Raw genomic sequence first — 25524 nt, 5'->3', positions numbered from 1 at the left:
TTCATGTCACCATTTCTATTGTTATTTCCATCACCATTAAGGTTCTAACAAAGGTTTGTGATATAAAAAGCACCCTGAAGATTGCCTGGCCAGCACCTTAAGCTGACTATGAAGTCAGCATACAAATGCTTCTAAAATGTAACAGATAACTTGGCAAACTCAGTCTTATAGAGAGAGAGATGAAAAGGGTCATATGGAAACCTATTACTATAGAAGCTTCTTAAAACACATACATAGATGAAAGAAATATAAATGAAATCACCAAATAATGGGGAAGACAATGCCCCAACTGGACATCTTATGGTAATAAATGAAACTTCTGGTGCCAGGAATGGGTTACATCTAATTGAGTTGTTGGCCTAAGGAGGCCCATGGAACCCCCCCCCCCGCCCCCACACATACACACACTTCCAAACAACTCAGGCTATTGCCAAGGCTCACTGTCCTTTTTGGAGTTGTCCTCCAAAACCTGATAGTAAGGTCATAATGCTGAAGACAATACTAACATACCTCATTGAGCACAGAGAAGTCATGCTGGTGCTTGACTGGAGGCTTCACCCCTGCTGACTAACATTCATGCTCTTGAAAGGTACTCTTCATACTACCAGAAGGGAAAGGTTAACACCAAGCCATCTACAAACCTTTTGATCTACAATGTCGTTCTGTCTGTGTGATACACTGGTGCCCTAGTGGTACAAACCCTGCAGGAGTAACCAACCACTATCGGATTAGATTTAAGGCCCACTCCGTGAGATGAAACCTTTGTCTGATACTACTCAGACAGCTGGGAATCTGGATCTAATTAGGACATAAACCCAGGGGAAAATCAAATACTGTTGTTCTGCTAAAGAAATGCAAGAGCATAATGACTCCTAATGACATCCTGCTATATCCATGATTCGTGTATTGTTCAGGCATCATCAGAGAGGCTTCTGCTTGCAGTCACAAATACAACGGCCCACACTGGACAACGCACAGAGAGTAAGAGATCTTGGAACACCTAATCCTAAAGAGAATGTCCTCACCAAAATGTTCCCCTCGAAGATTAGAGAGCTATGGGAAAGAAGAGGCAGAAAGACTGAGATAAGAGACAGAGAGGATGGCAAGAAGCAGTGTCTTCCAGACATGAGCTCACAGAGGCTGTGGCAGCTTGCATAGGGCCTGCACAGGATCAAGCCAAATGAAGGGGGGGAGGTGGGAATCCAATGCTAAGAGGGAAAAATGAACATGATCTCCTACCCTTAACCAAGAAGCTATCTCTAATTGAGAAAAGCTTGGAAAGGAAAAATTATTTTTCTTTAATGACATCTCATTGGATATATAAATCACACTTAGAGACAGGTTCTCCCACGCCCAGCAGTACTTGGCCAACACACACATACACAATCACAATGGCGTTTTTCAAATTTTTGTTTCATATTGCTTTGTAAGAGCATCTTTTATCTTAGTGATCTTTTGCCTAAATATTAAGTTTTTCAATTTTGTATTTTCATGGGTTCTGTTTTTATGTGTGTTTTCTGTGCTCTTTCATTGCCTTCCTTCCTTCCTTCCTTCCTTCCTTCCTTCCTTCCTTCCTTCCTTCCTTCCTTCCTTCCATCCTTCCTTCCGTCTGTCTTTTTTTTTGGTTCATTTGTTTGTTTATTTACCTGTTTGTTTTCTAAAAAGAGAGAGAAAGAGAAGATGTGGAGTAAATGGTTGGAGAGATGGGGAGGATTTAGGAGGAGATGGGATAAGGAAACCATGATCAGACATACTGTATGGATTTTCAATAAAAATAACAATAAAACATGTCACATAAATGTGCACAGCAATTGTAATCATTTTGCCAAATCCAAATATTCATCAGCTGGTGGGTGGCCAATGCATTTTCTACTAAAAATGTTGAAGTCATACGGTATACAACTGAAAGTATCTTAGAGGTGACAAAGGGATTTGAGATAACTTACCAAAATTATTATAAAGTAACATAGCTCCAATTTCTATCCACCAAAAAAGCGGTGGCTGCTAAGACCTCAGAGAATATCAAACAATGATTTCATCACAGTGCTTGGATTGACAAAGGAAAGACATGACATACTCCTGGATTTCAATTTATGACATGTTCCACAAATGTTTGAGTGGAGACAAATTTCCTTGGGAGTCTTCTGATGCAAGAACTAGTTAAATTGTTAAGATTTACGTTTTTTATCTCTTGAGTGTCTTTTTTTCTTTTGAAATAATTTCAGGGTTCGGGAGATGGCCTATATACCAGAGTTCAGTCCTTACAACTTACCTAAAAGGTTGGCTGTAATCCCATCCCTCCTACATCCATAAGGGAGATGCAAACAAAAGACTCACCCAGAGGCTTTGAACCAGCCAGGAGTACCCTGCTGCATGGCAGACACAAGACCTTGCCTTGGAAAAGTAGGCAGGCATGGGCTCCTCACAAATTGGCCTCTGACCTCCAGCTGTGTACCCTGGAACAAATGCACCTGTGTGCACACACATTGATATGTCTATTCTAATTAAAAGATAATGTAGATCTCTATCAAGACCTCAGAGTTTGCCAAGCTTTGGGTGTTGCTAGCTACACTCCAGAGATAAGGTCTGAGGCCTTCTCACTCAGCAGGTTCTGATTGCTGGTCTCCAGTTCCTGGTGGTATATGCGTGTGTGTCTCTCTCTCTGCATGTCTCTGCGTCTCTGTCTCTCTGTCTTTGTCTCTCTCCCTCGTGTGTGTGTGTGTGTGTGTGTGTGTGTGTGTGTCTGTGTGTGTGTGTGTGTATGAGCTGGGGAAGCCTGCCTTTTATTGTCTTCAGTTCCTCTGGCCTTTCTGGATGATGGCAGCTGGGAGGAGCCAGTAGCTGCAAGCTTACTCTGCTACAGCCAGCAAGAGTCATTGCAGCCAGCTTCCACCCCCAGACCCCACCCCCAGCCCCCACTCCGGATGCAGAGAATATTGTCATTCTCAGCCAAAACAAACACTTTCCCATCTGGGAAGCCCACTGAGTGACAAGCTTTTGATGTAGACATCACTGCCCCAGAGAGCTATTTATTTGGAAGCAGGAAAAGGAGGAAGGAGCTTGTGTGCAGGGACCTGAGCTATCATATCCGCACTTCCGACAGCACGATCTTCAGGGCCCAGGACCAGAGGAGATTAATTCCCCTGGCACCTGCAAAAGTAGTTTCTGAAGCCACGTTCTTCCTGCCATAGCTCTGACATGGCTTAAGGAGGACACGTGAAATTATTTGCTTGGGGTTTAGTTTATTTTGACAGACCTTCAGACCAGAAATGGGAGCAGAATCAGGCAAAGTCTGAATCCACCAAGCGCAGTGCAAGGGTACTGGGGCAGCTTCATCAGACTCCTGAGTCCCAGGAGGCCAGGGAAATTACTTAGGAAAACCAAATTTTTGTTGTAAAAACAGAACAGTGGGAGGCAGCTCCGAATACAAGCACCACGAGCCACTGCCAAGAAATAGAAGTGTATCTTTTAATGCAAATCCACATTTGGGGAAATTCATCAATGAATTTTTTTTTCTTTTCTGGAGTGGGGACAGTATTCCTTTATAATGACAATATTTAAAGGTTTTATCTCTGTGACTCTAAGCATAGAGTTGTGTATTCTGAGCCAGCTTAAGGCTTAGTGGCACCGGAATAGTTTTATTTAGGAGTGCCTGGGACAGTCTTAGTTAACATAAAATGATCACTTAACATGTTGGCCTTGTAATAACACAAAGATTTCTAAACAGATCACAACAACACAAAGGTTTCTAGAGCACAAAGGAAGCAGCTAAGGAAACCCAGAGACTCTTGCTCCCTCTCTGTCCAGGTAGCCCATTTGGTAGGCAGGAAAGCTGGGGATTTTATACATGCCTGGCAAAGACACCACAGGGTCTCTCATCAAGTTGGAGTTGAACACTGAGAAATCTAATGGGCAGATACCTCGGGAACTTGACAATAACATCCCAGTAGTTCGAATGCAGGTTTGCTGCCAGGGGTGTGAGAAATATAGAAGCCAGGTGCAGCAGGTTGGTATGGGCTGAACTAGGTAGGTACCTCACCCATCTCACAAGGACATACAAGGTCTCAGGACAAGAAGCTGGCATTTGGAGCAGAGCATGGGCTTAGATGGAGGAGTTGATCCAAGAGAGAATTGCCATCCTTCAAGATACGAGAGGGAACATCACCAATGCAATTAGGATCATTCAACGGAAACTGGTTCTAATAATAGTAGCGTGTGGACTGGACATGGTAGAACATTTCTGTGTTCTCATTGTGTAGAAGCCGAGGCAGGAGATGATGGGTCCCAGGCTAGCCTGGGCTATATAGCAAGACTTTGTCCTTCAAAAAGAAGCTTTTTCTGATATGTTATCTCTCTCTTCGTCTCGTTGCTACCCGCTCTAGAAGGCAGACAGTATTGCATGGCATGCCTAACGAAGCACAAAATGCTCCTTGAGCTTAATAGTTTGTTGTCGCTTTGAGATAGGGCCTTCTTTTATTGTCTAGACTGGCTTTGAACTCATGGTAACCCTCCTGCCTCAACTCTCCAAATGCTAGATTACAGGTGTGTGCCATCACACCTGGCCGACTTTAATGCTAATGGAGTACTATGCTGTCACCCTTGTGGTGGAAGCTGCCTAAGACAAGAAAAAAGAATTATCAGCTTTAGCATGAAGGGCAGAGGTCTGTGGGGTTTGGGGCAGTGGCCTGCCTGCCTTTTCCAGAAACAAAGATGACACTCTACTGTGAGGATAAGAACACTGGCTCTGACTATAGAAGACCTCCACCTGGCTGCGCCCTGCCTCTTCTGAGGCATAGGACCCTCCGGCAACTCAATCTCTCTCAGGCTCATAGGGATGCTGTGTGACCCTAGAGAGCTGTAGGGAGAAAGAGCAGGTGAAAGCATTCTCCCTACTACGAACCTGGCGCAGCTTGTGGAGAATCATTGGTTTGTCAATCATCACCTGTAGCCAAGCAACTATCAGAGATGTCATTGAAAGACCCTACAGACCCCCTCCTCAAAACCCGCGGCTAGCATGCTCCCGGGGGAACGTCCTGTTTATTTTAAACAAATCTCCGGATCAGCAGCCAGCCTGCTCCCGTTAGAACATCCCAGGTGCCTGAGAGAACAGGAGGTAGAGATAGGAAGACTGCAAGGCAAGATGTCAATAAGATAGGATGTCAACAAAGCAGGTTAGCTATAAGATAGGAACAGGATGATTGTGCCAGGCATCCATGCTGAGAGAGGAAACCATTCATGCCCCCGCCTCATTCCGGTCAACCGATAACCACGCTTTTGCTTCTGTAAGCTTGCTTTTTGCTCTTCCCTATAAAAAGCCCGCCCTCCAGTTGGCAGGTGCGCAAGTCCTCCGAAAGACTTGCTGCCCGCAGGTACCTGTGTTTACTCAATAAACCTCTTGCTAATTGCATCCTGTGGCCTGGTCTCAGAGTGTCCTGGTTCTGGGGTCTTCATCAGAGAGGAAAGGTCCTCTCTGAGGGTCTTTCAGTCATAACGCATTTGTTACGGTTTGAATCTGAATCTCCTTCTCGGGCTGAAGTTTTGAGTTCTTGGTCCTCAACTGTTGTTACACATTTACAGACTGTGGGGTTTTAGAAGGTACAACCAGGCTGGTGGAAGTGAGTCACTAGGGAACCTGACGTTGTTTCTGGGGCTGGTGGATTCTGCAGCTACGGCAGGAGCGGCTGCAGCCCCCATGCCTCTCTTTCATGACACGCTGAAACTTCTAGGAAACAGAAATCTTTTCCCCCCTCTAAATCGTTTCTGTCACAGTAGTGAAAAAAGTGACATTGGCTTAATACTTACTGTATACAATACCAGAGACTGGGGAGATGAGGAGGTGTCTGGGACATTGTCAGCGCTGTCAAATGGCTTACGAGGTCTACTTAATGAAAAAGAATGTGCTTATGATGAAACAAAAGGATAGATCTCCCAGATCAAGGATGATCTGGAAGTGAAATGGGTTCAGAGAGAAAAAGAAGCATTACTGTGTTGAGCCAGGATGACTTGAACTGAATGTTGAAGGAATGCCAAAATGCTGAAGACTCTCTCTCTCTCTCTGAATTAGACATTTAATAACCCATAAGGTACATAGGTGCTTAGCTTAGCAGAGAGAGCAAGGCACCTTGGTCAGACTCTAGTCATAGATACACCCTTCTTTCATGTATATAAACATTAAGCTTCTGTTAAACTCTGGCTCACCTGTCCAGATCTCCCCATAAAGCCGAGAAATATTGTAAGGAGGTAGACTAATATTTCAAATATTAAGACTCGCTTAAGTCTTCTCGAATAATGAAGGCAGGTATACAAAGAGACCATTATTGCACCATTCATAATTTTCCAGTATTTACAACAGACACCACACTAAACCCTCTTCTCATGCAACCATAATACATTACCGGTATTAATGTATAACTGTCTTGCCCCACAGACCACAGGGGTACTTGAGTGAAAGCTAGACAGAAGACTTGAATGTCCGGCCAGTTTCTTGTCACCAAAGGGACGCAGAGACACCACACAGAGCCCAGTAGTAGCATTCTTTCCCAGGGCTCCCTGCATGCTCTCAGCAACATCACTCTTTTGGAATATTAAGTGTCTTTCTCTACCTCCTTTTTTTCCCTCTTCAGAGAATTGTCCACAAAAGAGAAATTCCAGACCTCACAGGGCCTGTCCCCTGGAATGTGATAATACCCCCCCCCCAGTGGAGCAACACCCACCCCCAGGCCTGAGTCCCAGTATAAAGCTTCTTTGTAGGGACACTTATGAGCTGGGTGTTGCTTAGAAATGGTTATCCTACCAAAAGGACACAAATGGCCTCCGTCTCCACGGAACAATGCCCTTGGTTTTTGTCATTCCAATGCTGTCCCCAGTGGGCTATTATTGCCTTTTCAGGATTGAAACAAAAGGGACTGGGGGGTGATAAGCCAGAACCCAGCAGCTGGCCCGGGTCTTGGCTGCTATCAAATGTGTGATTCATAGCTGGGAGGAGCCTGCCAAGCCCAGCTGCAGGGGCTCAGAGAATGCCACTGCCGCCGCTCTGTGCCCTTTGCTGTGGGTGCCCTCACGTCCCTCTGAAGCTTGTCCCCACAGGGAACGGTTCCCATTGGTTCACACCCAGCCAGCTTCCTTCTGCCCATGTTCCATCAGGTGCTCGAAACAGTCAGTGACTCACAGATGGAGTCAGCCAAAACTAATGACACCAGACCTTTTTTTTTTGGTCCAAATTCCATAAATGATTCTGATGAGTGGGGCCCTTCTTGCTGCATACATTGACGCGCTCTAAAGTCATGGAAAGAGATGACCACAGTGGAGTCACCAAAAAGCCAGGGCACAGGGTCACACAGCCTCATTCTTCCTTAGACACCCGTCTGGAATTTTAGGCTCAAGTGCTTTCCCCTGGGTTTTTCCTGGGTTTGCTGCGAAAGATCAAAGCCATGTTTTTGAAGTCGAGGTTCAAATGCAAACACTAGCAGTGTTGCTCTGGGCACTAACATGGACGTCCGGTTGAATTTTATCATTGAATTTAGGAGTCCGCTGCCAATGCCAACTGTGGGTTAGGGTACACCGGAAGATTTCCGTATGGGAAGAAATCAATCTTTAATTTCCCAAGGGAACTGAACCCAAGAGGCAAGACCAGATGACATACTTAAATTTGCTGAGTTGGGACTGTCCAAGCCTACAAAGGATGGTGGCAGACGGGACTTATTCTGACAGAATGGCGAGATGGCGAGGCTTGCTTTTTCAGGACTATTCCTATTGAGGCACTGTGATAGGAGGAAAGTCAAATGCGTCCACCTGCCTACTGTGTTAATTCAGCCTAAGAAAGAAGCATACGATTATCCCTCCATGGTCCTGAGGACCCCCCCACCCCACCCCGGCCTATGAACACCCAGCACTTTGGATACTCAAGCCCTTTATATAATAAAGCAGAATCATATTTGCATATAGCTTATGCAATCCTCCTTTATACTTTAAATAGTATTAGACTGCCTATGATGCCTAATACAATGTTGTTACACAGTACTGCTTAGGGAATAATGAGAAGAAAAAAATGTCTTTGGTTGTTCAGCACAGGTGCAAGTTTTTTCATGAATATTCATAATCTCTGGTTGGGTGCTTCTCCATGCACAGAAGCCATTGGTGTCTGGCTTGGCTGTGCAAATGAAACACAGGGAGGCTAAGGCAGGGACTGGGGCAGTTTGGCTACTCTAAAAAGTGGCTAAGGAGCGGAAGGAAGAAGGGAGGAATAAGAACAGGCTGGAAACATGGGGGAAAGTTATTTCTCTGGGTTTACTGTTTGGAAAATCTTTAACTTTTTATTGCTCTCTATTATTTAGTTAACAAACAAACAAAAACCCAATGAGGTGAGGGGAGAGAACCCCATTGCTCATTTAGGAGAGCAGTCTTGTTTCCGTCATCACGGTGACAGGAAGTGTCAGCTGTGGACACAACACAAGTGACACCACCTGTAGGCCGAGGGGTAGCGCAGGGCTAGCTGAGCATGCCCAATCCTGAATTTTAGTTTCTGTGCCACAGAGGGGCAGACTCTTAGTCTTTTAATCTTTAAGGAATCTAGGACTGCCAGTTTGGAAACTGAACTCCCCACAATCTAGAAAAGGGAAATCAGGCACAGCTTCCTCCTTCCTGCAGATGTGTAAGAAGAACACAGACAAACAAGTGTCTTTATGATCCCAGTAAATGGCAGGCAGACACAAATGGCCTTCTAGGGTTGCTGGGACAGTCACAGGGTTGGAGGTAAGCATGTGGCCTGTCTTGTCATCTTGGGCTCTCATTTTATTCTTTCTCCTCCACGTTCAACTTTCCCACCTATCTCTATCCCAGGTTATCATTGAGAAGGCAGAACAATGTCTAGGAAGGGCCTTTTAAGAAATGACCATAGGGTTGGCAGTGGTGGTGCACACCTTTAATCCTAGCACTTGGGAGGCAGAGGCAGGCAGATCTCTGTGAGTTCAAGGTCAGCCTCGTCTACGGAGCAAGTTCCAGGATAGCCAGGGCTTTACAGAGTAATCCTGGTGATATGGATGTCCTTCTGTATATGTGTTGCTCTTATTGGTTAATGAATAAAGCTTCTTTGGCCTATGGCAAGGCAGAATATAACCAAGCTAGAAGAGATATGGTGAGAGAGTAGGCAGAGTCGGGAGATGTCATGTAGTTACAGAAGGAAACAGACACCCAGAACCTTACCCGGTAAGCCATAGCCTCATGGCAATACACAAATTAACAGAAATGGGTTAAGATATAAGAGCTAGCTAGAAATATGCTTGAGCCATTGACCAAACAGTGTTTGTAACATTAGGGCCTGCTTTGTTGAGGGTTTCTGTCCTCCCACCAGGTCCCACAGCTGACAAACCCCAAAGAAATCACACAGAGAATCTGCCTTAGATATAAACTGATTGGCCCATTAGTTCAGGTTTCTTGTTAGCTCTTGTAGCTTATATTAACCCATTATTCTTATCTATGTTAGTCACATGGCTCAGTACCTCTTTCAGCGAGGCAGGTCACGTCCTGTCCTGCTTCTGCGGTGATCTGGGCAGGAGTTGGGGGAATGAGCTTCCTCCTTCCTAGAATTCTCCTGTTCTCATAGCTCCACCTCTACTTCCTGTTTGGTTGACCCGCCTATACTTCCTGCCTGGCCAATCAGCGTTTATTTAAAACATGATTGACAGAATACAGACAATTCTCCCGCACCAGGTGTTGTAATTGATATAGTTTTTGTGTGATTTGTTGGGTCAAGGTGACTGGGAAATGAACCAGCAGTCTCCACTACATAATGGGGGCAACTATAACCACATAAAACCTAAGAGAGCTTGGGAAGGAATTTTAGACACAAAAGAGCAAAGTTAAGTACAGCTTCTTGGTAGCAGCATTTCCTTGGGTAGGCTCTGTTTGTTAGAGGCAAGCAGAGGTACAATTCCTTTAAGAGAAGGCTTCCTGACTCAGCTTTAGCAGCAAAAACTGTGCGGCTCCTTTAAGATCCAGCTTCCTGGTTTGTATTGATCCTGTTCCCAAGCCCTTAAATGAGGTCTGTGAGCAGCATTTTACAAATTGCTTAATGGCAACATAGACCCTGCTGCATCCCTGGAGCCAGGGCGGCGAGCATGTCTTTCAGAGTCAGTGAATATGTCTCTACCATGTTGGACAAAGCGGAGCCAACAGACACGGCTGCAGAGTTGGCCCTAGCCATGGCTGCTTAACATTTTAAAAGAAAAAAAAAAGGTGTTTTTAGTCAGAAATGATTATAGATATTCAATAAAGACAGATTCAGACAAAAAAAAAAACCTCTGAATGGGTCATAGTGTGTTTTAAAAATGTACATAGGCTTAGGTGAGAGAAGAAAAAGAGTTTAGACAGTTATAAAAAGAGATAGTTTTAAAAAAATAAAACAAAGTCTTTATAAAAGACAGAAAGAGTAATATAAAAGAGTACAAAGAGTCATAGATGAAAGGAAAATAAAGAAAAATAAGCCATATAACGATGAAATATACACAGGGAGTCTGGATTATGTATATTATTGTGTTTTCTTTGATTTTTTTTTTTTTTGGCTGCAAAGAGACATTTGATTCTGAGGGGTGCTAAGTTAAAGCAACATAAAGATATCTTGACTTCAAAATTTGGGTCTAAGTTACACCCTGGTTCCAAAAGAAAAACTAATAAACAAAGAAACCCGACAAGAAATGACCATAATTATTTTCCGGGGTAAAGAGCTGGTGACTTCATGACTTCACACCAGCATTAAGATATGCAACCAGTGTGTATGCTCAAGTTCTCATTGTGATAAAATGGAACAAACCGAAGTTGATTTGACTTTGGTCCCCTGAATCCTTCAAGTTGGGATAAATAAGGTCCTGGGAGTTGGGGACAGAGAAGGCTGAATCCCCCAGATCTGGTAAGGATTCATTGACTAATGGCCCAATCTCATCTTTACCTGAATTGATGAGATTATTTATAATTTAATGTGGACATGTTTTCCCGGGACCATGAAACCCAGCAAGCTACCTCCCCTTTTTCTGGGCTATAAGTTCTGTTTCTAGGACAATCATTTGTTACACACTAGCTGCCCCTTTCCTATATTAATTTGTATTGGAACAAAGGAGAGAAGCTTGGCTTGGCATTCATCCTCAGCACCTGAAATAAATATTTTATTTTTGTAAAGCAATAACATAAACTAGGTTGCAATTTAAGTTTTTATGAGTGTGTGCATGTGCATGTGAGCATGTGAGTGTGAGTATGTGTACCTGTTAGAGTAAGTAGAAGCCAGGGGTCAACTTAAGTCATCATTCCTCTATGCTACCCACCTTGTAAACTTGAGACACAGCTTCTCGTTAACCTGTAATTTATCAAGTTGTGCAGAAAGCTTCAAGGATCTGCATGTCTTCATAGCTCTTGCACTGAGAATATATAGTGTGTCATCATGTCTGACTTTTAGTTTTTTTGCAATAATATTAATTGAGAATCTCCTGCAATGTATTTTATCAGATTTATTCTCCTCCCCTAACTCCTTGGGATTGGCTTATTTCGCCCCACCAAACACTGGGGTTAGCAATGTGTACTGGCCTGGCTGGCTTTTACTCTGTTGGTAGAGACCCAAATTCAGGTTTTAATGTTCTCATAGTGAGCACTTCATCCACTGAGCCACCTCCCCCGCCCCATTGGCAAAGCTGATACAGCACAGATTTCAGAGAAGTCATTGGAGTAACATGTATGTGCGCTCTTCCAAATGTTCACAATATTTTGTGTGCATGTGTACATCACACGGGTTTTCTCCAACCCTTGGCTCTTGGAAACCAGTAAGTGTTATAGAAAGTGGTGACTGGAGCTCTCTACAGAGCTGGGCTTTTTAGAGCTGAGCCATGTGTTATGATAAACAAACAACCCCCCAAGTGCCTGTCTTGCTTTTGGCAGGGGTGTTTGGGATTCAGCTGTGAGGCGGCAGAACTCCTACAGAAAGAATTTGGGTAAAGAGAAAACGATTCCACGCCTTAGCACAAAACTAGGAAAGGCCCACAAACAACAAAAATTGCATATGTGCAAAGGATATGGGGGCGACCTGACTCAGAACTCGAGAAGAAAAATACCAGTAGTTAAGTTCTCAAGCCAAGAGGAACGAGGGAGGTGAGCTCACAGTAGAAGTGGTTTTTAAAATCTTTGGTTCACTGTATTGAAAAAAAAATTTTTTTTTCATGATGGTGAGTGAACCAAGGGCCCCATAATACTTAAGCTTGTCCTCTTGCACCAAGAACCAAGCTCCACCCTCAGCCCCAGAGGAAGTGTTAACCAGCCAGGTGCTGTACCAAGTCCTCATACCCTGGGTATTTCTGTTCTATAGCCCTACGACAAAAAACTGTTGCTTCTGGTTGGGTTTAGAGCGGGAGCTTCAGGCAGGACGAAGCAGCACACCCAGGTGAATTCAGAATGAACAAGACCGTTTTTTATTTTTATTTATCGACCCTCTGAATGTAGCATGCCTGAAGCTATTTGCCAAACCGCTCTTTGTAGCTGGATGTCATAGTGACTCCAGGGACTTGCCTTGATGGGAAGAGGCTTGAACCCCACACACTTAGACTTTGGCCATGGTGGTTATAAGAAATTGCCCTGTTTTAGAAAAATGCCTTTTCTTTCTTTCTTTCCCTTTCAAAACAGCTACTAGGATATTAATTATTCCATGTCTTCAAATGAAGGATCCTAGACAAATTCCCTCTAGAACTAAGGACTGGGCAAAGGTTCACTCCCCCTGGTGAATAGTTCCTTAAAATTACACGAGACAGAATTCTGCCAGAGGGGTTTTTTTCTAGGCGAGGCTGGTGAGCGATCCAAAAGTAAGTTTAACTGGTCTCATTCCTCTCAACTAGAATTTGTTGCCACTGTTTCTTCTTTCACACCCTCCCCTTCCCTCTTTATTTGGTTACTAAAATCATTTTCACAAATTCAGCTCTTTTCTTTGCCTAAGGTGGGTGGCACATTAAAAAGGTCCAATTAACTCAGAGATTTGAAACATGCCTCCAAAACGTTTGTGCTTCCAGCCGACCCTATAGCTCCCAGGGCAGAATGCTCCTTTCTTCCCTCTCCATTGTTTACTTATTTCAAGAGAGAAAGGACCAGAAAACAAAAGACAGCATCAAGGATTTAGGTTTTGCCTGGAAAAATTCCCAGCAACGAACCACAGCAGGCAAACAGGGCTCCATCCATTTAGACAGATCCTGCTGAGAATCACGGTTTCCGTGTCCTAACTTCCAAGACCTTCCATGGACATAGTGAGAGCTGGTTTGAGCCAGTTCTTTCCTCAATGAAAAAATATAAAGATGCCCCCGGTGCTTCTTCCATCGCTGGTGGGAGGGGAAAATGGATGTGTTTACCTGGTGTCAGAGGATGGAGCTGCCAAGGCAGCGAAGTAAAAGTGTAAAAAGGGACAGGCTGCTGGGCTGCTAATCACACCCCCAGATCTCCCAGACATCTATACTATTAAGGTCTTTATGTGTACTTAAAAACTGTCAGAGACATTAACAAGAAGCAGGAAACGAGTGGGTTTGGTAGCTGGAAGATGATCCTCAGGCAGAAACACAAGGGCCTGGGAGATACTTCTCCTGAAGTCATCAGTGTGTGCATCTGGTTTTAGGAAAGACCTAACTCTCCTAATTAGATTCTAATTCTCTTAATTAGATCTACTGCCTCTTAACTCTGTGCATTAAAAAAAAAACACATACCAATAATATTAGCTTCAGTACATAACAAGCACTGATGCATGTTAAATGAGTTTGATGAGTTTTGTTTCTGTAGACAGGCCTTCACTAGGTAGCCCAGGCTTACCTGGAATTTGCTATGTAGATCAGGCTGGCCTCCAGCTCAAGGAGATCCAACTACCTCTGCCTTTCAAGTTCTGGGATTACTGTGGTCAACTGTTCAATGATTTTTTTTTCTTCTAAAGCAAAATATTCACAAGTGGGTTTAGAATGGAGATCTCCCGCTGGCAGCTAGACCCCAGATTACATCCTTGCACTGGCCTTGTCTGGCAGGGAAGTATGCTGCTTGCCACTTGGCACCCTTTTCCTTCTTCCTGCCTGGGCAGACGGGCGCTGTTAGTGGCATCATCCAAGCTCCCTGGCGGTCAGATGAGCCTGGGGATGGCAGGAAGGAAAAAGATGCACCAGGAAATTCTACCCTTCCATCTCAGCTTGCAGAAGCCCCACAGCAAACACCTCCAGTGCACGTCCTGTGTCCTGTGCTTGCTTTTGTTTGTTCTTTTCTAAGAAAGAACACTTTCTAAGACTGTAAGGGTCTTTCCTTTGAACTTGCCTGGTGGATTTTGTTTGCAGCCAGGTCTCTCAGAGATACAATGTTGACGGATTTGGCAAACCGCAGATGGGTTTGGAGCAGCAGTAGGGTTAAATTTCAAACACCTGGGATCCCACCCAAGTTTTCTTCCTCACAGCCTGCTGGGTGGGAAGAGAAACGAGGAACACTGACCCACACCAGCACACCCAGATTTCTATGGATTGCTGAATGCTATACCTGGTGAGAGATGCAAGACAGGGGCGGTGCCAGCCAGTTCACTCCTCTGCCGCCTCTGAGTGAATAAGAGATTCTACTCATCAACGAGTATAATGCACTCAGCCATTCGGAGGTAAAAGGGCTTTGCTTGTGACTCAATCTAAAATACAACTACTACTATTACTACTAATAATAATTCTGTAAGACTTTTTCTTTCTTTCTTTTTTATTGTGGAGGTTGTTTTTTAAATAACAATTTGCAAAAGAGAGAGGAGACTCTGTAATGGGGTATTGAGGCAGGAATCTAAGCTTCATTCTGTCAGTGGAACAGTCCTCAAGACCTTGCACAAAGCTAGAACTGTACATAATTACAGAGGTGGTGGTGGAGGAGGGATGGAGGTTCTGTGAGGAGAGGGGGCTGGCGTTAAGTGAAATGACATCCTCGATCTTTCATATTTATATTATATATGTATATGTATATAAAAATATTACATCCAAGGGCGACAGTCATTTGTACCATTTCCCAGGGTAACCCGGACGCAGGCAAGGAAAGGGCATGGGGCGGCCGTGGAAGGTGGCAGTGGAAGCCCCTGACTGGAAGCTCAGAGAAGCTGCAGGAGCTTCAGGGACTGTAGGAGGGCCCCCGGCTCTGCCGAGGCCAGGTACTGGCAGCAGAGCCAGTCCTCCAGCTCCACACCCCGCCTCCGGTCCACCGCCTTCTCTGCAAACTTCATCATCATCAGGGCTCGCTTCATGTCGATCCAGTTGTGCAGAGTGCTACACAACACCTCCTCCGAGGTGCACGGCTGCTCCACCAGCTCCCGCCGGGGCCCCCACAGCAGACATTGCAGCACCCGTTTAGCCTCACCTATGCGGATGCGCTTGATGGGGTCGGCCTCTAGCAGCAGGTGAGCCAGCTGCTGCAGGCCGGGAGAGTAGAGGGACAGTGTGGGTAGGGGGGGTAGGTCCTCCCGCCGGTAATCGCGCTCCCGCAGCTGGGCCCGCACCTCGAATGGGTTGGGCTGGTGGAGCAGCTCATAGATGAGGATGCCTGTCTGGAACTCATCAAACTTGCGGTACTGGGAGGCAGACACGATCTCGGGGGCCAGGCGGGCCTGGCTCTTCTTCTGTTGCAGGTTGGTGGTGCCGCCTGGCTTCTGCTTGGCCTTCAGGAAGTTGCTGATGATGAGTCGGGGCAGGTGCTTCTCACCAGGTCCTCCCTGGCATGCAGTGGTGGCTGTTGGCGTGGCCGAGGAGCACCGGGATGTGGTGGTGGTGGTGGCGGTGGGCGCCGTGGGAGTGGCAGAGGGTCCCGGGGAACCCTGCGGGCTGCAGTGTGCCAGCAGCAGGTTCTCCAAACACAGATCCCGGTGGATGATCCCGTGCTCCTTCAGATGCTCCAGCCCATTGCAGAGCTGCAGAAGCAGGAAGCACACCCGCCGCTCGTAAACCTCAGGCTCTGCCCGATGGCTGGCCGTAGAGTCCCGCACAAAGTCGGAGGCCGTCTGGTGCGGCACCTCCCGGGTGATGACAACCACGCAGTCCTGTTCCTGGGCAGGGGAATGCGAGGGTGCAGCAGGCACAGCAGGGTCCTTGATGGATGTGTCAGGGGAAGCCAGCATGCTGGAGGGCACAGAGGCCACAAAGTGGCCGCAGTCTTGTTGGATGTTGAAGTGCACGGGCACAGACGGGCTACAGTATGATGCTGATTTGGGTTCTGGGGTTTTGCAGATCTGTGGAGAGATGGAAAAGATGAGGTGAGGAATGGGATCCATGGTTCTCTGAAACAAATGCCAGGCTATTCAGTATCGTACCAAGAGGCGGACAACTCCTTACCTCATATCATACATTAAAAAAATCACTCAAAGGGCTCACCGAGACTTAAGAGTTAGTTCGAAAGCATTCAAATTTTAGAAAAATATGGAAGAAATATATGACAGCATTTCTGAGACTTCAATTTAAGCAGCATTTTCTTTCCTTCTCTCTCTCTCTCTCTTTCTCCCCTCCTTTTCTCCCTCCCCCCTTCCTCTTTCTTCTATTTCTTTCTGCCACACTGGAAGTGTGGTCTAGAGAAGAAAATAATCCAACCCCGTGTTGCTTCAGCAGCACTGTGGAACAAGCGAAAGATGGCTCTCGTCCACGGAGATGGAGCCTCAACAAAGCAGAGCAGTTTCCACAGAACTCAGGCTGATTCCCCATCCTTTCCTGTGAAAGCAGGGTGGGGCTATGAGGGGATTTCAGCAACCAGGGTATTCCCGCACCTTTAGGACTTGGCCTTGTTCTCCAAGTCGCCTTGCTTCCTAGATCTAGGTAGATACGCAAAGCCTGCTCTCTGAAAGGACTCAAGGGCTGACTGGGTTGCTGCTGTGCAAGAAGCTGGACTCTGCCCCAAGCCATAGCCAGCAGGTGAGGGCTGATCACAATGGTGTTTATGAACTGACACAGGACTTCCTGAAGTTCTGCTGCACAGACCTCTCATGCCATTTATTTCTATTGCAGCCACATAAACCATACAGCATGGAACTCTGAATCAAAGAGTTCATTCAGTCTCTGAATAAAGTTTTTTTTTTTCTTTTACAAAGCTACCCAGGGAGTGGGTACCACATTAATGCACGAATCTCTTCATTGTGGAGGAAGACTTGCAATAAAAGGGAAGTATGTCTACCCAGACATTGTTCCCTATTATACTAATAAAACCGATTTGGAATCCACATAAAGGAGTTTGCCTCGGGATCTTATTGCAACATACCCAGCCATACCGCTTTTAAATGACATTCCCCTGGAATCCTTTTATTTATTAAGTGCAACGCTATTTATCATTTTTATTATGAAGATGATATGTGTGTGCAAGGAGAGGGGGACGATGTATGTGATTGTTAGCCGTGGAGTGTGGGAGAGGTGGAGGGTATCAAGGGACAACGTCCCCTGATTGGTTCCCTCCTACCACAGTGGGTTCTGGGGCTCAGACTCACGTTGAGGCTTGCACGGCAAATGGTTCCACTGGCTGAGTCAGCTCTTTGGCCTTGGAATGCTTTTAAATGAACAGAAATTGGTGGGGACAGGTCCCTGAGAAAGCCTTGCCTATAACACTCAGTGACTGCCCAGCCACAGTCTGTCAAGCTCTCGGAGGACAGGTAGAGGATGTCACTCTGCGTCCACAGCAGATACACACTGGACCCTTGCATGTGCTGGGCACGGCGTCACCCATGCGGCTCTCAAGAGATGTCTCCTTAAATCCCGCAAAGCTCATAGCAGTAGGTGCTCCAACAGAGGGGAAACCGCGGCTTTGGGAGTTGAAACTACTTGACCAGGCCCCTGGGAAGCGTTCTCTAAGTCAAATGCCCAAGCTTTGGGAAGAAGGAGAGGTGGGTTTAAATGTCAACTCGGCAACCTTCGACAAGTCACAGGCGATTCTTTTCTGAAGCGGTTGTGGTCAATTGAGAAGCTTCAAATACGGAATCGAAAAATATGGAACAACGCAGGCTCTAATAAATACAGGGCAAGGTTTCAGTGATTCTTGTCACTGATGGCTATGTGATTGTCTTGTGCACATTTCTGTTTAAGAGTGGCCCTATTTAATCTATATTGTCAACAGTGAATGAGCAGCTAACACACTACGTAACTCCTATCTTCTCAGTAAGTCCCATCATGGGCTCCCTGTGTAGGAACACTAACAATCCCTTAGCATTACACTCGAGGGGGAGGGGGTTAAATATCAAACTCATGAACAACACCAGCAATGCAAAGTATAAAAATAGTGAAAAGGGAGGCGCGGAGTATACTCAAAAAAGAACACATGCTTTTGGTTGGAGCAGCGAGCAGATGCTGAGTGTGTTCTAAAGCCCCATCAGCTGGAAACACGCACACTGGGCCATCCCCCATTTTCTTCTGCCCTGCACATGTCCCCAAGGGATGGGAAAATGCTTTGAGTATTGATCTGTGGGTTACAAAATGAATTTCAATGGGCAGATTATGCTACATATATGGAAGCAACAATGCTGAGAATCGGCGACATTTATCTCTCATTCTGTTTTCTTTGTGCTTTTAACTGGGACAGTGGAGGCTCCTGAGGATTAGCTTAAATGATACAGGTATGGCTTTGGGCACCAAGTCTGGCCCATGGTGAGCCTGAAATGAAAGGGTTGCTATGGTGACCGCTCCTGCCATTATGTCTGTAGCCATGTGGTGGAGCAGAGCTATCCAGAGCTGGTTTGCAAGTTCTCTACAACCCTTAACTGAGCAGCTGCCAGGGCCTGGGACAGGCTTCCAAAGCCCTCTTTCCTTCAGGGTATAAAAGGCTCCAGCCCAGCACATGCAGGGGCCTGGAGCCCCAGCTGAGCCACTGATATTTTGCACAGAGATGTAAATGAAGGAGCAGGGTAAATAGTAACTGGCTGGATGCCTTACAAAATCAGCGAGCAGGGCCTCAAGAAAAGCCCACACCACAACCCCCCCTCCATTGGAGTGAGTTGCTCTAGGAAGAGCTAAACAGGGTGCCCTCCCAGCCCTGGGTGGGGCATCCTACAGCGTGAGATGAAGACTGAGAAATGGAGAAGTAATGGCGATCTTCATCCCTTCCTCCTCTGCCACCCGACTCATCCAGGGGACCCTGTCCTTGGCTTTAGCTCTGGAACTTTCCAAAGACCTTGGGATCGGCTCAGGTTGCAAACTTTGTTGTGCCTTAAGCTTTGGGCCTCATTGATGGGTGAAAATCCGGACTAGTTCAGGTCTGTTAAACACTATATAAATAAATAAAAAGAAATAAAAGAAAAAAAGATCCAAAGCCTCATTGGTCCCTACTGTTGAACTGTATCTCTACATGGCTGAGAAACAGCTTCAACCCCCAACTCCAAAGAACTTGTGATTTTTTTTCTTCTCTCTGCCACATATTCAGGGAGTCAGGCTCAAAGAGCCGGTTTATGTCTTGATGTTGCAGGTCAATGAGCCTGTGATTGGAGGTTCCAGAGTCAGGTGCAAGCAGCAGGTGCCTGTGTGCCATTGTTCACCAGGATTCAGGAGCGATGCTGCATTTGATTTCGGTGTCAGCTCCCTGCTTGACATGCATAGATGAACTGAGCTCAGGGACGCGCGCACGCACGCACACACAGGCGGCGGCTGGGAAGGAGCCCAGCTCCCCCTCCCCTGGGCTCTCAGATGACTGTATTCCGTCTAGACTGCAGAGCTAATGAAGTGGAACAGCTGCACGTGCCAAATGATGCTTGCAGCTCCCTGCCCCCCACCGCCACACCAGGCACACTTACAAAGTCATAATGCCTTTCCCAATTACAGGATCCCAAATACAGGATGCGTATGTGATACTGTTCTCTGAACTTTGTTTTACAGGTGGTTCAATGAACAACCACTTCTCCAGGACAGTCAAAATAGGAACCCTCTGGGACCCTATCCCCATTGGAGATGAAGGCTAATCTTCAAGATTCCTCCAGGTTTAAACTCCTAATACAATAGGGGTAACACTTGCTTCTGCCATCCTCTGGGGAGGCTGAACTTTTTGCTATGTATTGGGGAACATTGGCTGTAGATTTCAATATACTTGGCACAATCACTCATAGGTAGGGAAAGAGTCTCTGCCCAAGGTTTGAACTTGGTGCTAGCCCCTCCCTTGGTTCTTGCCCGTGTAATCCCATCACTTTCTTTGAATTAAAAACTTTCTTCAAGACTGCATGAGACTGATGTGGGATGCCCTTTTGTATGCTATGAATATGTTTTATTACCATTGGTTAATAAAGAATCTGCTTTGGCCTATGACAGGGCAGAATATAGCTAGGCAGAAAACTAAACTGAATGCAGGGAGAAAGAAGGCAGAGTCAGGCAGATGCCATGTAGCTGCCAAAGGAGAAGGACACCAGAACCTTACTGGTAAGCCACCGCCTCCTGGCGATTCACAGATGAATAGAAATGGGTTAATTTAAGAAGCAAGAGCTAGCTAGGAATATGCCTGAGCCACTGGCCAAACAGTGTTGTAATTAATATCGTTTCTATGTGATTATTCAGGTCTAGGCGGCCAGGAAACCAATGCACAGTCTCCGTTTACATGACACATCCAGGTTCAGCACGAGGAAGCAAGGTAACAGTAACCAAAGCTCATGAGCACAAGACAGAGTCACGGTCTGGAGGACAAGTCACATACCAAGTTCTCATATTCATGGACCTTTAAACGTCTGTCCAACCTCTCCACTCAGGGAGCCCTCATGGCAACATAGGGGCATTCAGTTCATCTTGCTCAGATCCCTTCCCAGTCACCCTCTGCCCTTCATATGCTCCCCAATTGCAAACGGTTACAAATATGACTGTCTGCTCTACTTTGCGATAGTCAGAAAGACAAATTCAGTAGCAATTGTACTTCGCAGTCATGAATTGTGCTTTCCCTCGGCTGGCAAGATGCGGGGAGACTCTTCCTTGGGCTGGGGCAGGGGCAGTAAGGAACATTTCTCGTCACAGTGGGAAACAATGGTGACGCCATGCTGGCTGAGCTGCTGAGCCATCCGGACATCAGATTGCATTTTCAACTTCCTGCATCTTGCAACTTATAATGAGTACTTGGGGACAAAGCTTCAGCATAAGTCAAGAAGTAAATTTACTGGATACAGCTATCCTAACAGAAAAAGAAACTATGGGCCCTTTTCTTTTAACTTCAGTTTTGGCGTGGGGGTGGGACATGAAGTTTAATTTACCAAGAAGGCAGCTTCTAGGTTCAGACATGAAGTGCCAATGAAGTCCAAGAACTAATACCATAAAAGCTCGCTTGGGATAGTCACCCTCTACCTCCCCTTCCCTCCCTCTTCTCTCTTCATTTCCTGTGGACTCGGTGATTAAAGCAGTGTCCTCACATACACGAAGCAAGCACTTTACTACTGAGTTACACCCTCAAACTCCTTTTTTTATTGTAAGACAGTCTGGTTGACTTATGCAGATTGGCCTTGAGCCCAGGCTGTGGGCTCTGTGTAGCCCAGGCAGGCTGTGAACTTTAAATCCTCCTACTTCAGCCTCCTGAGTAGATAGGATCACCAGGCCTGGCAGTATTTTCTCGCTACCAGTGCCTACTCTCTTAGCCATGATCTAATCCATGTCTTCTGTGACCCTGGTATCTATATAACTACGCGGAGCTTCCTAGTAACTGTCCCTGTACCCTCTTTATAGAAGGGTGGCTTCTAAGTGTGCAGAACTCCCTTGAACTCACTCGCCCAGGGCTCTCGATCTGTCTTTTCTGGTGGTATCACAAGTTTCTCCAAAGAAAAAGACTTAAGATTAACTCCAGCGGCATTGGTAACTAATCTACCAGCCAGGAATCTAACTGTAACAGTAAATACTGAACGAATGTTACCATCACTTACACGGTTCAGGACAATGTCTAAGTCTAATGCTCCTGCCTCCAACACTTGAGAGCAGGCACCTTAATGATCCATTTCTTTTACCGGATTATAAACTCCACAAGGAATCTCACGTCCACACCTCTCAGATCTTTGGGAAATATCCAGCAGAGAATAAAAACCCGCAGAATATTTGACTGAACTCTGCTGCACTAAAAGCTCTTTTCCCATTGCGACTGGACCACAACCCTAAGAGCATTGTCCACATCTTATACTCATGCTAAGAATCTAACGGCGCTGTTTCCCAGGGCCAGGCAGACAGCAAGAGCACCAAGTACAAAAGGCAGCTTGCTTATCTATACTTCCAGAACCTTGGAGAGGTGGAATGATGGGCCAGGATCGGCTAGTCAGAGCACAGAATGGGAGGGGCGGGGGTGGTACTTACTTTCACAGCATAGGTGCTGCCAGGGTCCTCGGAGCAGGTGGCGCAGTAGTAAATGGCATCCCCCGAGTCGCAACAAGGCTTGTTGCACGTCAGCTTGAAGAGCGACCAGTTATTCTCATTGAAGCGCAGTTCTTTCTTCTGGCCACCCATGAAGAGGTCTTCACACTTGGTCACTAAGCGGGCCAGCGACTGTGTGTAGAGGCCACCCAGCTTGGCGTAGGTGCCCTCCTTGCTGCTGATGCTACTCAGAAGGCTGTGCAGCTGGAGCTGGGTGCTGCCCGAGGAGGCCTGGCTGGACACGCTGAGCTGGGAAGATGAAGTGGAGGTGGCCGCTCGGCACTGGAGACTGGGGCTCCCACAGCTCCCTTTGCTGCCTGCCAGCCCCAGAGCTGGACCCCAGGGGGCACTGCCTTTGAAAGCTTTCTCCAGAGGCTCAGAAGAGGAGAAGACAGGGTGGGGATGGTCTCCAGAGTTTAAGGAATAGCTAAAAGGAGGTTCATCGTGGACACAAACATTGGTATCCGAGTGGCTTAGGTTCAGCTTAGGGCTTGCTGTTCGTGGCTTAGGGGAGCCTTGGGTCCAGAAGAAGCCATCAGGGGATGAGGCTGCACGGCTCACTATCTTTTTCTGGGGCAGAGGAGGAGGCTGTGCAGGACCGCTGGGGGACACATCCTCGGTGGAGCCTGACGGAAAAGGGACAGGAGCAAAGAGTTTTTTCCCACTAATGGTGGGTGAGTGGGCAGGCTCATATGATGGACCTAAAAAAAAAAAAAAGAAGAAGAAGAAGAATCATTAGGTTAGAGACCAATGCCACGGACCCAGGTGTTGTAGGATTTTTTTCTTAATTGGTCAAAGCAATCATTTTATTATATTCCTTTTCTATTTCTTCGAATGGTGGATGCACACTGGACAAAATGCAAACTACACAAATGCTACAGACTGACAGTTAAGTCTCCCTCGTGCTTTTTCCCTTAGCACTGAGTGCCTCTGATCAGAGGCCTTCTCTGTCAGCAATTTCTCACACATTGTTCTAATAACCCAAATAAATCTGCATGCGTGGGCGCAAACAGCATCCATTCTTTGGAATACTGCTTTTCTTTCATGCCTTGGGTAGAGTTCATCTACTTCATTCTTCTGAATAGTGGTGTCATAATACATTATTGGCAGTAAGTATCACGATCTAAATAGCAGTCTCTTGACAGACACTCAGGTGATTGTAAAGCTTTGCCCACCACGCTGCTACAGCAACAGTAAACTTGAATGCACATGACAAGTCAGGTTTAAGGAAGTGTTATCTACTAGAGTGAATGTGGTTCTCTTCCCCATCTTTGATGTATGTGTTTCTGTGATGTGCGCATGTGTGTTTATACATGTATGCACAAATACACGTGTGTGTATGAATGTGGAACCCAGAGGTCAACCTTGGATGTCATTTCTCAGGTGCCATCCAACCTGTTTTTTGAGAAAGGGTCTCTGATTGGCAGGAGGCTTACCCATGAGGCCAGCAAGCTGTGCAACAAGCCCCAGGTATGAAACTATATCTCTTTCCCCCAGTACTAGAATCATAGATGATGTTGTCACACCTGATACACACACACACACACACACACAGTCTCCAGGCTTGCACAGCATAGCAAACACTTAATGACGGTGCCATCTCTATAGCACAGATCTCTGTGTTTACTGTGTAGTTCTTTGGGATTTCACAAATACCTTTCTGGTATCAGAGAATGGCAAGTCTGAAGAAAGTTTAGAAATCAGAAAGGTTAGAAATTCAAAATCATCTTTAATTGTGTATTGAGTTCAATCAAGGCTATCCAGGGCTACACAAGACCCTATCTCAAGACAAAAAAAGAAAGCCAAAGTAAGACATGGGGGTGGCACACGGGCCTCCTTGCCCTCTTCCAGCCTGAAGTGGCATTTGCTCTTGGTTCCTGGTTGATCATACACACACAGCTTATCAGGGTCACAGCAGCTGTCCTTCCCACCTGGCCCTGCTCAGTTAATGACGGGCAGGTTCAGTTAGGGAGGGAGCGTTGGGTGTTCCTGCCAGCAAGGCTAAGTGAATGATTTATGTTTCTTCCAGGAGTCTCAGGTTAATAACAAGTGAGAGAGGCACAGTGCGGGCCAGCAGGCCTTCCGTGTCTGGGAATTCTCCCTTTGTAGCTCAGCAGACAGTGATCCAGAAACAGCCAGCGTGCGGCAGGGAGACCACACTGGACTCTGCAAACCTGAAGTCCTCGGGTCTCCAGTCCCAGGCTCCCCAGGAAAGTGCCTCTGCTCCCATGGACTGGGTCAGGAATGGGGACAAAGTTTACAAATGATTCATTTCCTCTCAGCGCTAGCAGGAGAAGTGGAGGGGGGAGGAGGGTTGTTTCCTCATCCCCTGGATTAAAAAAAGCCAGGGACATGATACCTGCCTATGAGGCTCCCTGAGCCCAGAAAGCCTCTGCTAGTGAGTGGATCCTTGGGCTCAGGAGCAAGAAGGCAAGTGTTTTTAGATACATCTATGTCCTCATCTATTTGCCTTCTGGGTACCCAAAAACAGCCAGTGTATTACCACCGGGGCAAGGGCTGGAAGTGAAGGTTGGGAGTGGAGTGAAATTTGAACATTCGGTTAGAGCTCGCATCAGTGCCTCCAGGATCAGAGGCCCAGAGACAGGGTTCCTTTCCCATCCCAAGTTCAAGATGCCAGCGGGGCTGCCACCAAGTCATTGTCTACAGCCGTCTGCTCCTTAAGCTCTGTTCTAATTTCCTAAGCTTGACTGCTTTTGTCCTCATCTTTAACCTCAACTGTCTGGATGTCACCAACACGTCCCTTTACTTTGCTTCTACTTGGGATTGAGGGCAAATGACAGGAATAAACTAGTCATATCCAGCTGAGTCACTCCCAGTTAAAAAGAAGGAGGAGGAGGAAGAGAAGGAGAAGAAGGATGAAGAAGGAAGAGAGAGAGAGAGAGAGAGAGAGAGAGAGAGAGAGAGAGAGAGAGAGGATTGTGCCATTTGGAATTCTACCAGTAATGATCTGTAATTTCAACCTTCCTGAGCATGCATTTTGTCTGAAAGTCACCCCAGAAACCCCCAAACAATCTCTAGGCAGATGGCGTTCATGCTTCTGTCTTCTGTCATTCCCCTCTCCATCTCTAGTCCCTACACTGGAGGCTGGTCACCTTTCCAATGAGGAACAAAGGGGGCACTCTAGTCCATCCCACATGCCTTTCCTAGATGGCCAAGGAGAATCAAAATGTCA

The 25524-nt window shown here is 46.3% G+C and overlaps 1 protein-coding gene across 2 annotated transcripts in view; it reads right to left on the bottom strand.

The window, feature by feature from the left end:
- Positions 1-14949: 14949 nt before the first annotated feature.
- Prag1 (PEAK1 related, kinase-activating pseudokinase 1) overlaps positions 14950-25524 on the bottom strand; it is a 55634-nt gene continuing 45059 nt past the window's right edge. For both annotated transcript variants that reach the window (XM_075986532.1, XM_075986534.1), the window contains exons 5-6: positions 22275-23032; positions 14950-16234 (exon numbers count right to left, since the gene is read on the bottom strand). In XM_075986532.1, coding sequence (XP_075842647.1) covers positions 15104-16234; positions 22275-23032 — 1889 coding nt within the window. In that variant the 3' untranslated portion in view covers positions 14950-15103. The remainder of the gene's footprint in view (positions 16235-22274; positions 23033-25524) is intronic.

Source organism: Microtus pennsylvanicus, chromosome 9, assembly GCF_037038515.1.
Source record: "Microtus pennsylvanicus isolate mMicPen1 chromosome 9, mMicPen1.hap1, whole genome shotgun sequence".
Lineage (NCBI taxonomy): Eukaryota > Metazoa > Chordata > Mammalia > Rodentia > Cricetidae > Microtus > Microtus pennsylvanicus.
Note: the sequence above shows the minus strand (reverse complement) of the source record. Positions and strands in the feature narration are given on the sequence as shown.